This window comes from Equus asinus, chromosome 3 (genome assembly GCF_041296235.1).
Source record: "Equus asinus isolate D_3611 breed Donkey chromosome 3, EquAss-T2T_v2, whole genome shotgun sequence".
In the NCBI taxonomy this organism is placed as follows: Eukaryota; Metazoa; Chordata; class Mammalia; order Perissodactyla; family Equidae; genus Equus; species Equus asinus.
Window position 1 is genome coordinate 43,983,672 of NC_091792.1, and position 15,965 is coordinate 43,999,636.

The 15,965-nt window shown below is 34.9% G+C and overlaps 1 protein-coding gene across 8 annotated transcripts in view; it reads left to right on the top strand.

The window, feature by feature from the left end:
* Window positions 1-15,965, top strand: part of GRIA2 (glutamate ionotropic receptor AMPA type subunit 2) — a 143,031-nt gene that overhangs the window by 90,599 nt on the left and 36,467 nt on the right. For all 8 annotated transcript variants that reach the window (XR_011501975.1, XM_070504963.1, XM_070504962.1 and 5 more), the window contains exons 5-6: window positions 3,293-3,346; window positions 7,775-7,936. Coding sequence is in view for 7 of the 8 variants with exons in the window: in XM_070504963.1 (XP_070361064.1) it covers window positions 3,293-3,346; window positions 7,775-7,936 (216 nt within the window). In the remaining variant the exon portion in view is untranslated. The remainder of the gene's footprint in view (window positions 1-3,292; window positions 3,347-7,774; window positions 7,937-15,965) is intronic.

Genomic DNA, 15,965 nt, shown 5'->3' on the forward strand with positions numbered 1-15,965 from the left:
ATAACTGAATAAAAGTCGCTCTTATTATGAGAAAGAACTAAATGTTGTATGCCAGAAAGGTGAACGTTTCATCAGAGAAATCTTGATTCCTGTCTCAGGAGATGAAGTTAGGATTGTTTGTAACTGGAAGAGCTCTTGTTTAAATGTGAACTTCAGCAACTCATTTGAATTTCATAGGAGATTCTCATTAAAACTGAATTTTAATAATAGTCATTAGTCTTTGGTTTAAAAACTTTAAGTATTCATTACTCATCATAATAAATGTTGGAGAAAACCTATATGAAAATAATTCTTTCCAAAAGTAGAAGAACTACAAGAGAAACTGGGAATTTATGGAATGTAATGTTTTGAAGCAAATATATAATCATGATTAAATAAATGTCCATATAGACATCCATTCAAAATATACAGAATATTTTGTGCATATATATTATTTGTATTTTCATAAGATACTCTTGAATGTATTAAATGAGTGTGTACGATGGATGGTTGCATGAATCAATAAACATTTATTGAGGACATGTATGTTTGGAATGAGGGATGCAAAGAAAGGTAAGAGTGGTGTCTGCATCCCATGAATTCATTGTTTAGAGGGGAAGAAAAAATGTACACATGTAATGCTAGAATATTACAAATTATACAATGTGGTCTAAGAGCATGGAGGAGGAAGTAACTATCTTAATACGGGTGGGATGATCTGTGAAGGATTCACATACGGGTAGTGTTTGGCTGGTTTGGATTCATTGATTTATTTCTTCAATAAATTTCTCTGAATGTCTACTGTTTGCTCAGCGGGCACTGCAGTAGATCCAAGAAAGTAATGTTAAACAAAACAAAAACAGGCAAGGCCCCAGCCAGGTGAATATCTATTTACAGAAATTAATATGTAATTATAATAATGGTATTTATTATTGAATGAAAATAATTAGATGTTGTGAGAGAGAATTATGGAAAGAAATAATTTAGATTGAAAGATTAAGGAAGGTCTTCAAGGATTAGAGTTTACCAGGCAAAAAATGGGGTTGAACTACATTTCAAGAAAAGGAAACACTATTTACTTATTTACTCTATTAATACTTATAAGAGAATAGAGATGAGATGAAGTTTTAATTTTCATAAGAACTTAAATTTAGAAATAGAATGGAACTTTGTTAGACTATAAGTATTTTATCATATGCTAAAACCTTGGAGGCACTTATTTCTAGCTGTAATTAGGTAGGAAAAGAACTCAGCCATCAAAAACATTTAGAAATTAACATAAATTTTCTATCATTAGTGTAATACTAATGGTTATTATAAAGCAAAGATATGATGGTTATTAGTATGCCAACACTAATTCTTAAGTAGAAGTAGGGCTAGTGAATTTTCATATCCCTCCTTTCTCTCAGTGAACACTAAACTCAGGTAGGGACTACTGATGGCACCATTTATTCTATGTTTTTTCTGAATTCCCAGAAGGAAGACATGCATGATTCAGAAAGCAGAGCCAACAGATGTCAGTAGGAAATATGAAGTACATAATCAACTCGATTCAGCTGATACTAATTAATATATTTTTCATTCAGAATGGCATCTTTTCTTCAGAATTCTCCCTTCAATACAGAAGGTTCAGTTTCTTGGACAAGGCAGTTTAGTTGTGTTATACAAAATAGGTTAGAAATTAAATAATATTAGCCCTAACTCGCCCCTTTCTAAAGAGCTACCAGTTAATATTAAAGCGGCATATGGTGGAATCCTTCCTAGGATTTTTGCCTTTAATCTTTGACTAAATGTGTTGCTTTCAAGCACCTGACTTTGTCGGGGATGAGGGAAAGTCAGGGAAGTCTTCTTCTGGGAAGTAACATTGAGTTGACATCCATTGTGCCTTTCGAATGAATAAGACAAAGGATTTGGTGGTGGAGAGAGCTTTCCAAACAGAGGGAATAGAATGTGTAAAGCCCTGAAGTGATGAAAAGAAGCCATTTTGTGCACAAAGAAACTAAATGAGGGCCGATGTGGCTCTAGTGTAGAGAGTGATGGTGGGGCTGGAGCAGTTTGCAAGATCGTTGGACTTTGCAGCATATGAAGGATTTTGTTTATTATGCCAAAAGCAATGAGAAGCCACCAAAACACTTTAATCGGGGAAGAAAGCTAATGTTTTACATTTTTGTCTATGGTTCTGCATTTCATGCTTTCCATTGGTGTGACTATTTTCTTTTTTCTTTTTTTTTTCGTGAGGAAGATTCGTCATCCTCTAATGCATTAACATCCATTGCCAACCTTCCTCTTTTGTCTACTTGAGGAAGATTAGCCCTGAGCTGATATCTGTGCCAATCTGTCTTTATTTTGTGTGTGGGATGCCTCCACAGTGTGGTTGATGAGTGGAGTAGGTCCATGACCAGGATCCAAACATGCAAACCTGGGCCACAGAAGCAGAATGAGTGGAACTTTAACCACTCAGCCACAGGGTGGCCCTAGTGTGACTATTTTCTTAAAAATAGAAACTGCATTTGAATGTCTAAGTACTAGGACTACAGCATGGCTATTTTACCTATTTCTGCTCTCATAATTGATATAGATCAGTGAAAGTCAAATTGATTCAATAGTGTCAAAAACTGCTGTGAGCATTACCCAAACTACCACTTGTTCCATGAAGTGTTTATCTAGCAATTGGGTTTTGACTTAGATTTGTGAAGAAAAATTATACTCTGATACTTTGCTGCCTCCAGCTAGAAATAAGTGTCCATTTGAACTAAACTATAAACATTTCAAAATACTTAAGATAGGAATATTATTTTATAGATCCATATAAGAATTCTTTTAGATGCTTTTTAATATTCTTTTCCAATTTATGTCCTATTATAGACTCTATGTGTGTTCATCTGTGAGTGTAGATGTAGAAATATAAAATCTCAGCTGTTGGTTTCAGCTGTTTAAAGTTTCATTGGAAAGAAAAAACATAGCTTTTGTAGAAATAAAATTATGACTTATGGGTTCAACATGTTGTTGGTTTTATGTTTCTTAAAATCTTGTGGCCTTATTTTGACTACTGGCAAAACCAAGGTAATTATTTTTGTTTGGTTGTTGGCTTCTTGAAAGATAACATTTATAAAGCACTAAAATGTATTGTTACTTTTTCTGAGAGAAATATTGTCTCGATTTGACAATTATATTTTCTCAAGTATGACTCATTGTGGAACGTCAAAAAACATAGTAGATAAAATTCCATTTTTTCCTAAATCAGGTCATAACATCAGTAGTTTTACATTTATCTTATCTACGTTATTAAATAATTGTTTCTATACCTTTTTAGGTTATTACCATTGGAAAACATGTTAAAGGGTACCATTACATCATTGCAAATCTGGTAGGTGAATTAATTGATATTTATTATTTTATTAGAGATGCTTATTAATTAAAAAATAATTTTGAATGACCAATATTTATCAGTAGTATTTTTAAAAACTTATTTTTTATATTGATCGATTAAAAGTGACAATATTCTTCTGAATTTGTTATGTTTTATATTTACTTCCCACTTTACATTTTCTAATCAATTTCTTATTACTATAAATGATATAAGAAATTATAGAACAATGTTGACAAGATTTGTAAATTGTCTTAGAAGGCATATTTTAACTAAGAGAAAATTTTCAGAAACATTAAAATTTAATTGTTCAAATTTCCCCTTGTTTCTCATTATCACTATGTTTTATAAACTTTACCCTTTGCTTATTCATTTAAAATTTTTAGTATATACAATGTTTGAAATAAACGCACATTTGTGAGAATATGTCAGTGCAAAATTAAACCTGGAAATATCCAGAATATTTATGTATTAGACATTATTTATTTCTGGTTTTCTACTTGCTATATAAGCAAAACAATGAAAATTGAATTCCTATAGATGATCACTTTTTCATTGGGATTTCAAATTAAGATTGTACTGACCATCCAAGTGGTTAATTGTATCTCTTTCTCTTAAGTATAATCGGAGTCAGTTTAAAATTATCATTAGACATTTCTTTTTTCAAAATAGTTTTTATACCAGATGTACAACAAACCTACAACTTTCGTGTTGCAAAGGTTTATGTTCGTTTAATAAGTGTGATTCTGTGTGATTGAGGACACCTAACCTCAGAAAAAAGGTGGAGAAAAGGAGGGAGAGAGAGAGAGAGAATGAGAGCTTATTCAAAACAGCATAAAAGAGCTTTGAAAAGGTTGCATGTTTATATAAATGCAGATTTATTTTATCATTTCTGTAATATCAGATTGTTACATTAGAAGACATTATTTTTAGTAGTGATGGAAAGAGATTAAAAACAGCTTACCATCTTACAACTGCTAGTTATTATTTTCACTAGAAGGTGGCACCAGTAGTTTAGAATATTAAATCTCATATCTATGTGCTATTGGGAGAAGTTGATTGTTTAAGATAAAATTCGCTTGGCAATGAAATCACTAACTACTATAAAAATTTATTGCAATTACCCTTTTAATATGATATTATAGACCCTAAATAACTCCCTACCAGAGAAGCAAGAGTTAAAATAGATGAAGCTCTGTATTCACTCTCTTCAGAACCACATTCTGTGCAGGGAGCAGCCTGAACAGTCAGTCCCTCGTGTGAATCGTGCCATTTGATGAACAACACAGAGCCACATTGAAAGCTGTGATCTTTAAAAATGTCCAGATGGAGAAGATTATATTGGAACATTGAGAAATAATGACAGAAGGTGGCTCATCAATTTGAGAGTTGATATCTGATGCTATGAAAAAGGAAAGAAGTGTTCGAATGGAAAAAGTAAAAAGATAAAAAAAGAAAATTAAAGCAAGTTCATGCTGAAGTCATGCTTCTAGGAAGAAATTTATCTAAAATTTTATGTGAATTCCAATTCTGTTTTTCCTTTTCTGGATACTTGATATCCTCACCATATGGAACTTCTAGTGAATCAGTGAGCTCAAAGGATCTGTCGAGTGCTACAGTTTCTGAGTATTTAGAGGACCCTTGAAAATTTCACTGACATCTAAAATTGAGTAATGCCATCCAAAGTTGAAGGGCTTTCATCTTCCAAACTCTTGATTGGGAATGTCCCTTTTTCCCTGTCCAGTGTCTTATGAGTGTTAAAGAAGGTGGTTATAAAGGCTAGAAACATCCCCAGATACTATTACTGATTAGTTTTTTCAGGAATTGCTGAATGCTTGATTAGTTTCCCCGAACACAGACTGTGATTACGTTCCTGGGAGAGCTTTTAAAAAGATAGCTTGTCCATAAAGTGATGAAGCAGTGTTCATGAGGGCATCCAGGTGTCATTTCTTCAACCCTTCAGGTATGGACAAAAAGCACTGCCATTCACCCCACCTTACTACCTACCCTGCAGTGAAGCAGAACCATCAGTGAGGCTTGCCCTTGCACACAGAAATTCCCAGAAACCTTTTCGAGTCTTGCTCTTACACAGTCAAGTATAACCAGATATTTGAGAAAAGTCTTTGCTGTGAAGGATGCAATACAAATAAACAGAAACAGAACAGGCAGGAAACATGAGAAAATGTTTAAAATTGTAATGAATATCTGCAGAGAAATGAAAGAAAATATATTATCCATAAAAAAAGAGAAAAGGATATCATGGAAAAAAATCAGAATAAGAAAGTGCTCTGGGAAGTTAACATAATTTTTTCTAAAATAATAAGTAAAATTGCATGAATTTGAAGATAAAGTTGAGAAAATCCTCCAGATTATGTAACAAAATGACAAGACAATATAAAGTGGTGTGTGCAGGGGAAGCTGTAAGGGACCTGGATGTTTAATCTAAGGATTATAATGTTTTCATAGCAGGCATTCTAAAAAGACAGAATAGGGGAAACGGGAAGAAAATTGTCAAAGAAATATTCAGAAAAATTTCCCGCACTGAATGACACAAATCCGTCCGTTGAGTACACACAATCATGAAAGAAAAAAGACTTCTTTCATATTTCAAATAAATACTATGAAATTTCAGAGATAAAAAGAAGATCTTAAAGGTTTCTGACAGGTGAGAAGCAGAGTGGGGTATGAAGCGAGTCATGTACCAAAAATAATTGGAAGTAATGACATTGTATTTTTCAGTAGAGACAATAAAAGCCAGTGGAACAATGCCTTCAGATTATGAGGGTTTCAACTTAAAATTCTATTCTCAGCCAAAATACTAATCAAGTGTCAGTGCAAAATAAAGGTATTTTCGGACATTCAATGTCTCAAAAAATTTACCTCCAGTGTGTCTCAGCAAATGATTGAGGACTAGCAGAAGAAAGAAGTCAAACATGGCAGAAAAGTGATCAAGGACACAGGGGAGCTACTCAGAAAAGTGGGAAAAGGGCACTGGGTCACAGCTGCAGGGTAGATGGAAAGAGGAGCCGCGGCATTAGGAGGAGGTCTCCTGGAAATTAAATTCAGAAAAAAATGAAATGGATTACCTGGTATGTTTGAATATTTTACTCATATAAAAATGAAAAGTTTTCATGGAGCAACTGGAAAAAAAGTAAGGATATTATATAGAAAGCTATAGTAGTGAAAAATGAAGCAATTAGTAACATTACAATGAAATATTATTAAAGAGGGAAAATGCAGTCTTAACATATTTGGCTTTGCTCTGAATAACAGAATTATAAATGTGAAAACAGTGAACGTTAAAATGGTTGAGGAGATAAATGGTTTGGTTATGTAAAAGAATTACATACTCATCTGGCATAAGCAAAAACTCCATAAAAATATCTAAAATGGAATTGATCAAGAAAGGACAGCACAAATGTCTTATGCAGAAATATGGAGGTAAATAATTGAAGAATAAAAATTATTGGAATTGATTGTTTTGAAGAAGCTTAACTGGAGTATGGTGGGGTAAAGCAGAAAATCTGTGATTTCTGTTACATACCTTTTCGAACTATTTGCATTATTTTGATAAAAAGAAAAACCAAAATTATGACTTAATAACAAAGTAATTATCCTTCCCCACAAAATAATATTAAAAATATTTTTAATGTCAACAACAAAGAAAAGATTCTTCTGTCTTTTGGATTCAGAATATTTTCAGTCCTTATGCATAATAATAAAGAATAAGTGTGTATGGAGAAAATATTTATAATTGTGACTTATTAAAATTGTGATTTTATCTTGGAGAGAATGTACTCTCAAACTGAGATGCAGTTTATGACACCACAGTATTTGAAATCAATGGAAACACCATATGATAGTTTTAGTAATGGCTGAATTCATTCTAATAATGAAAGAGAAATTGATTTTTTAAATTTAATATGTTTTATAAAATGAATGTGAAATTGTTTAATTGCTCTCAGATAATGGCTAAGCATTTAGTACCTTCCGTTCTCATTTAAAAGATGTTTATATTGCTTTAGAGAATGCACAGTTCAAACAGGAATAACTTGCTCACAGTGTTGTAGCTCTTGGACAACTAGCTTAATGTTGTTAGGTGTCTGTAACCACATGGTGGTGCTGTCTTATAGATTCAATAAATAAAATGTAGTCCTCATCCATGGAAGATTTCTCAATAAAATGGAGAACTTTTATGTAAGTATGACCAATAAACCATCACTGAGTAAGGACTCTTGATGCCAAGATGGTGCTAGGTGCTGATGAAGCGTATTGGCTGATAAATACATGAAACATTTACTATAGGATTTTTATGGCTCATGTGTTCTTTGAAACTTTTAAAACCACAATGTATAGAGTTATTTGGTAAATTCTGAGTTCTGTTGGATTCCTAGTAGAAAGCCTAACATAAACGTGTTCTCTGTCTAGGGATTTACTGATGGAGACCTATTAAAAATTCAGTTTGGAGGTGCAAATGTGTCTGGATTTCAGATAGTAGACTATGATGATTCCCTAGTATCTAAATTTATCGAAAGATGGTCAACACTGGAAGAAAAAGAATACCCTGGAGCACACACGACTACAATTAAGGTATCTATCTATCAAATGTCCACATCTATATCCATATCAACTGGTGGCGAGTAGCCTGTGTTTTGGGATACTTTCGGAAGAAGATAAAATCTCAATTTGTTTTAGTAATTAAAAAAAATAAATATAATGTTTTATGCAATCAGTCAAAGGATCTTTGAATTTTAAATGCAATGCACTGCTCTGATATAAGTGCCACCCAGACTCATCCTTTATTCATCATGGGTTTGGACACATTAAGGTCTTCACTTGTTAACTCAATATGTTTTATTGTGTATACACATGCATACATATATTTACCTCCAAAGTAAATGTTTCTGTTGTTGATTGGAAGGTTTTTTCTTCTGTTGGCTGCCTGATTGAGAGCAGAGATAAGAGTAAAACCTGGAGAAGAGTGGATTGAGGAATGAATGGGATAACACGATGTTCACATTCTTTGTGAAGCTAGATTAATGAAAATTATGAGCAAAAGTTGCAAAACATTTTCAAATGTATAGTGATTTTTTAATTTGTGTATTATAAAGCAGATTGTGTGAGAACCAGGCAGGGACAGTGTGATTTCAGTTGCTCTCACAGTTATGTTTATGCATCATAGAGAGGTTTTGTTGATTTGGTTTATTCTGCACATAACGGAAAAACAGATATGGATGTTTGGCTTTAAATTTGCATCTGGCTCTCAGACTGGTCCTAGATAAGCATTAGAAACGTTGACGTTCTCTACTCTTGGGCATGTAACATGGATCCTATTAATTTTAAGTCAAATTCAAGAAAGCATCCCATAGGATGTTAAAGAATAACCGAGAGTTAATTTTTTCTCAAAATTAGGTGACCTCTGGTTTGGTGACCTTGATTGAGATTCAGCATTAATACTGTTTGTAACAGTGTTGCAGGCTTGTGGGAGTACCTTCATGTAACAAGCCTGCGGAGAAGGCAAGGACACCCAGTCTTTCAGCTGGTGTCAGTGTCGGTCTCCACCTGCACTGGGGACACTTCTGACTGCCGATCCCATTCCGTGGAACTGCAGACTTCCATCCCTTCGGAAAGGATGCCACTTAAGTTCTCTAATGAAGAGTGCATGGGGCATTTATCCTCAAATGGAACCAATGTGCTTCTTTTGAATACACTATTAGTCATCGTGTTGCCTCCCCCCTGCAGCCTGCTGTGAGAACAATGAAAGCAAAATGAGATAATCTTTTTTTTTGTGGAAGTCATGTTGTTATTAAAGTTCATGTGTCGTGCACCAAAATGCAAGGTGAATTGGAGGTATGAGAGATCTCTGGCAATGCATTCTGTTAACATTTTTGCCAAAACTAGCCCCAGATTTCACTCTGTTGAGAGCCTGCATGGTGACCTTTCTTTGCTCCCTCTCACTGGAGAATTTCCCTCTATACTGCCTCCCTTTTGGCTGCTTCTGCCAAGTTTCAGAGAGTTCCTGATGGCCCTTTGCCATGAGGTGCTGCTGCAAGGAGCAAAGTCCTATAAGTTAAAAAATGTAGGTCCTGATTCACTGGGTGACCCTAGGCTCAGGTTCTCATCTCCACAATGCAGTAATGGCTGTTAATTCCCAGGTTGCTGTGAAGATTAAACATTAACTAAGATTTAGCACAGCTTTGGAAAGCTAGGTGCCAAGAGGAGACATATTTTACATGGCCTTTGAAGCTCGATAAAAATTACTGAAAATCTGTGGGGAGAATATGGCTTTGGGTGGGAGTTCATCCTAAGACAGACACATATTGCTCATGTACTAGAGGGCCAGGAAGTGCATTAAAAAAAATGACTCCTGCCTTTGATAATCACAGTCTGACAAAGGAGACAAGCATGTGAATAGGCAAATATAATAGAAAATGAGGCAGGTAAAATATGCCGGCTCCCTGCATACGATTAGGATGATATGGGGAAGGGATGCTAAGGAAGGCTTTCCAGAGGTGGGGTACCTGAGGGAGGGCTTTGCCAGTGGTTGAGCAGGAGGAAAAGTATGAGAGGGTGCTTGGGAAAGAACAACACACACAAAGACTTGAAGCCATGCAACACTTTGCATGACAAACTCAGGGAACTGTTCTTTTTTTTCCCTCCTGCTGTGAAAATTTAAAATATGTGGGATGAGTGAGAGGGGCATATTGTGGGAACTGCCAAGAGTTAAGGCTCTTCAATTGTCAACAGGTGTAAAAGACAGTATTTACAAGACAGGACTTTCCTGATTGTTTCTGCCTCAATGGGCAGAAGCAAGGAAACCTACACGGGAGATGAGGTAGCATTTCCTAATATAAACAAGTAGCATATTCTCAATACATGATCTGTTTAAGGAAAGGAAGAAAAATATCTCTAATGAGGTTATTTCTTTTTATGTTGTCTTTTGGGTTATTGACTGTACCAGGTATATTGCCTGATGATTTAAATCACGTTTTATTATACTACCATAAAAACATGCTATAGGCATAAAAATATGTAAAAATACAATTCATTACATCAACTTCTGTCCAGAGTTTGGCTTTGAAAATTATATAAATTCTATCAGGTTGTGGGAATATTAAACAAATGATTATTTTAAAGTTGTAGTCTGCTCCAAAAGTTAATGCAGTTCCTTCAGTTTCCTAATTAAAATCAATCTTATTCAATAAATACAAGTAAAATCTTAAATGTTTCAATATTTAATGTATTTTAATAACCATGACACATAAATTGCAAATGTTAAATTTCTTCATTCTTATGTCCTGTACAAAAAATAACTCTAGAGTCGTGGCACTGAGATTTTGAGTCTGACTTTCACTAATTTGCTAATTTGGGGCAACATTCATTCATTCATCAATTCATTTATCCATTCAATACTAGTTACTGCGTTTTTACTCTGCAAGCAAGCACTGTTTTAGGTGTCAGAGAACAAAGTTATAGTCTTCAAGGAATTTATAGTCTTCAGACGAAACCAGCAGTTACCTCGTAGCATTGATGGAAATTGTCTTATTGACATCTTAGAATCAATTATCCTAAACCAAACGTCTGATTTCCCACCATTGTTTCCTCTTCACCCCCAGCAAACTATTCCTTCAAAAGTCTTTCCGTCTCAGTCGACGGCAACACCATCTTTTAGTTGTTAGTTCAGCCAAAAACTTGGAAATCTCCTTGACTCCTCTCTTTCTCTGGCAGCCCACATCCAGTCTGTCAGGAAATCCTATCAGCTCTGCCTCGCTTCTTACCACGGTCTTCTGCGACCACCCTAAATCCAGCCCCCGTTGTCTCTCTGCCAGGATTGTTGCAATGGTCTCCTAAACTGGTTTCCCTGTTTCTACTCTTGCCCCTCTATCTTCCATGTTTTTTTAAAAACATAAATTAGATTATGTTGCTGTTTGGCTCCAAGCCTTCCAATGGCTCTCTGTTTCACTTGGAGTAAAAGCCAGAGTCATCCTTTGGCCTATGAGGTCCTTAATACTCTGTCACCCAGCCACATGTGATCTCATCTCTTAACAGCGCACTCTGTTTCAGCTACATTGGCCTTTCTGCTTTTCCTTAAGCATGAAAGGTACTTTCCCACTTTAGGGCCTTTCACTGGGTATTTCCTCTTCTGGACTATTCTCCTCTTAAATATCTGCATGGCTAAGTCTCCTGCACTCTTTAGGTCTTTGTTCAAATGCCATTTTCTCAAGGAAACTAATAACAGGCTCTCTATTTAAAATTGAAATCTCTCCTCCCATCAGGATATGTCCTGTTGCCCTTTTCCTGTTCCAGTTTTTTCCCATTATAACCTTCTAGTGTCCTGTATTTATAATTAATTTATTCATTACATTGTTAATTGTCTCCTCCAGCTTGAAAGTAAGTGCCACGGGGGCAGAGTTTTGTGATGTTGTTTGTTCGCTGATATATCTGAAGCTCCTAGAATAAGACTTGACACGTAGTAACTATTTAATAAAGGCTTTCTGGGTAAACAAATGGAGAGAAGCAAAGAAACTGTAATAGCTCCCATAAGAAGCTCCTAATCTAAGTTCTGAAAGTAAGAAAAGGTTTTTTGGAGGAAGCAATATGGAACTTGAAACCTGAAGGAGAGGGAGCAATTAGGAGAAAGAAGAGACAATGGCTCCCACAGAAGAAATATGATAAAATGTCCCCAGTGCAAGGAAAATATAAATATTTCCATAAGGCTGGAGGTTGAACAATGGTGTTTTGAAGGAATTTTGAGAAATAATACTTTAGAAATATGCAGGATTCAGATCTTGTGTGCCTCGTTGACCTACTAAGGAACTTTTTGTCTTATTCTGAGAGCAAAAGGGGACTACTAGAGGAAAGTGATCATCATGGTTTTGATACAGGAAGATTCCTGGCTGCCCTGGGGACAACAGATTGCAGGTGTGCAGATGATGGCAGGAGAGCTTTAGGAAGATATTGCAAACAACCCCGGCAACAAATGATAGTTGTCTGAATTGTGGCTGTGGCATGAGGGTGGAGGAAAATGAATGGGTTTGTTACATTTGCCAATTACTCCAATTTTTTAATCTGTAAAAGAAATAATAATTGCAAAACTCATAACCATTCATTTATAATATACCAATATAGATTCAATTGAGAGATATTTGTGGATTAAAAACAAGACTTGGAAAGGCAGTTTGCATCATTTGTATCTTATTGGCCCCAAATCTCATACAATGGTTTGCCCAGAGTAAACACATAATAGATATTTGTTGAAATGAAGAGTAATGAAATGAAAAATATAAACACTTTGAAAATATCAAATCACTGAAGAAGAAAAAATAGGTAATTATCATTGCTATGAAATTTGGTTTAAATTTCTACCCTAGCGTTTATTATGTTCTTTTATTCAACCATGGCAGAAAAGTAGTGTTGTTTCACTTGATGAAATGTAAAATGACTGTAGTAATCAGACCTGAGTCATCATGGTGCCTGGATTTGAATGGGACAATTAAAGTCAGCATTTTGTAGTCCTTAAAAAAAAAAAGTCAAAAAGAGACAGATTATGAGGAAGATTTGCCACTATCTCAAAATTAGTTTGTAAATGTTTCTGTTTTTAGTTAGATTGTCAGTGTTTTTGGTGTCTTCAACAATTTGCAAGATATAACTATCCACTCCACCTTGTAACATCGACGATTTAAACATTAGTTTGACTTTTGTGTCTGCAATGTCGTGCCAGTGTTAAGGAATTCAGCAGTAATATGTGACTGACATTTGTGTGGCACTTTAAATAATGCGTTTCCCACAAGAATCTCATTTTACTCAGGAAATGACTTAAAGCACAGACTCAAACTTTCTTAATTGCTGTCCTAAGAGAGTTATTAGGCCTGCCTGAAAATAGTATAATCTTTTTCAGTTCAGTAATTAGTGTCGTGCATTAAATAGTACCCTGGTGGCTTGATAGAATTAATTCTACTTCTTGAATGTTTTCACTGACCGAAACCGCTGCTGACACGCTGGCATCCCCTACTCCTAATATTAAAATATTTTGCCACACAACAACCTAGAGGCTTGACATGTTTGGTTTCTTATATTTTATGGTTTAAAAGGTATGTAGATGACTGAAGTAAACCCATAAAGTAAAACATGTAATAAAAAATAAAATATTGATAGAATTACATATTTTATAAAAATAATTGAAAAATAATATATAGTACTATTTAAGTGTATATTACACACCATTAAATATAAAAATACATTGCTACTATTTGTAATTATACTGCAGATATCTGAGTTCATCTCATTTCCACACTTCTTCATCTATAAAGGGAATAAATGTAGTTGATCTCCAAGATTTCTCCCGAATCTCTAATACTGTGATTATGTGAAGTGCTAACTTAGGCACTCAATGAAACATACCCTAACATTTCTCATTTTTGCTGAATCTATGCCACCTCAAATGGTTCCTCTGTCTCTCAAAAATTGTAGTGACTTGTCGGTAGTCATCTCTGAACTCCAGATGCCGAAATCAAGTCCTAAATTACACTGGAAAATATTTGGGGTTTTTTCATAGATTATGAAAAATAAGGAACTTTCACCTTGTTAGAAGGGTCCTAGGAAGTGGGGAGAGTTAGAGGGAGGAATTTATGCAACCTACAAAGTAGAAGATCTGCCTCTAAGAAAGTCTTTACCTACCTAGGGGAGAATTAAAACCAGACAGTGTGTTGATCTGAGTATCTTTTTTCTATCTCTGTGAGTCTGATTAGTTTTATCAGAAAATTTGAATCTTTAAGTGAATCTAAAGTTTCAGAATGTAAAAGTCTTGGTCCTTAAGCAGGATTTTCAGTCAGGGTCAACAGCCAATCTAATATAGGCAAAAATATCTTGTTTTTTAATATATTCCTTTTACATGAAGTCTTTCTTCACAGTAGATTAAAAATTACTTTTATTATTCATAGAGAATAACAAAGGATGTTAATTTTGGTTTCTTGACAATGGAGCTGTCTTTTCATCCTTGGAAATGTGATACAGCTTGTGTGCTTACTAAAGATGTTGAATTTTTAAAAATTTTTTAATGAAGACTTCATTTCTTTAGAGCAGTTTTAGGTTCACAGCAAAACTGAGCAGAAAGGGCAGAGTTTCCATACATGCCTGCCCCCACACATGCATAGCCTCCTCCAGCATCAACTTCACTCACCAGAGTGATACATTTGTTAGAACTGATGAACCCATGTTGACATATCATTACCCAAAGTCCGTGGTTTATGTTATAGTTCACGCTTAGTGTTGTGCATTCTATAGGTTTGGACAAATGTATAATGACATGCTTTCATCATTCTAGTTTCATACAGAGTATTTTCACTGCTCCAAAAATCCTCTGTGCTCTGCCTATTCATCTCTCCTCCCACCCCCATCCCTGGCAATCTTTCTACTGTCTCCATAGTTTTGCATTTTCCAGAATGCCATATAGTTGGAATCACACAGTATGTAGCCTTTTCAGACTGGCTTTTTCCACTTAATAATATGCACTTAAAGTTCCTCCATGTCTTCTCATGGTTTAGTAGCTCATTTCTTTTTAGCACTGATAATATTCCATTGTCTGTATGTACCACAATTTATTTATCTACTGAAGGATATCTTGGTTGCTTCCAAGTCTTGGCAATTATGAATAAAGCTGCTATGAATATCCATGTGCTGGTTTTTCAGTGGACATATGGTTTCAGTTCCTTTGGGTAGATATCTAGGGAGTGAGACTGCTGGATCACATGATAAGAGTATGTTTAGTTTTGTAAGAAACTGCCAAACTGTCTCCCAAAGTGGCTGTACCACTTTGCATTCTCACCAGCAGTGAATGAGAGTTCCTGTTGCTCTACCAATTCTGAGGTTTTATGAAGATTTTGTGACTTTGCACAGTGAAGTTTCAAAGGGCACATGTTCAAAAGGCTATCGGAAATTAAAGATGACCTTATCACACATAGCCCTTTTCCAGAGGGTAGACTGCAGTTGAGTTTGAAATTAAGACACGTGGATAATTTTAAGTTCATAATGTGTTTGCTAATACTGTTCTTTTTCCTATGGCTCTAGTTGGTTCTTGGTCATTGCCAAGAATCTTAAAAAAAAAAAAAAAAAAAAAAGACTTTCTAAAGTTTCTCTTGTGGGTTTACTTATTTTTCCTAGAGCTCATCATTTTTGACCATGTTGATAATTTTGTTAAATGAAGAAACTGAGAATTACGTTGTGTGGGATTCTCCAGAGAAATATATTCAGTGTATAATAACTTTAACTAAATAAGTGATGCTATTTTAAAAATGAGCATGTAAAATTTACTAGGCCATAAACTTTTAACACCCTAAAGGACACTACACAAAACACTATTTTTATGGAAAGTCCTTGGTGTGAAGGACGTTTTAAAGTGGTAATTAGTGTGGGCATCACTGATCAAACCAAGTTAAATGGGAATTGTTACTGTAGGATTTTTCAGGACCTGTAATATGCCGATGTGAGAATCATTTTCTGAACTTAGTCGATCACAGACTCTTGTAGATGAGGATAGTGGTTTTCAAAACATTGTAAAGACAAGCTAGTTTTATACCAGGATAAATAGCAATAAAAGGAAAAAAGAAAGCAAACATGCTGG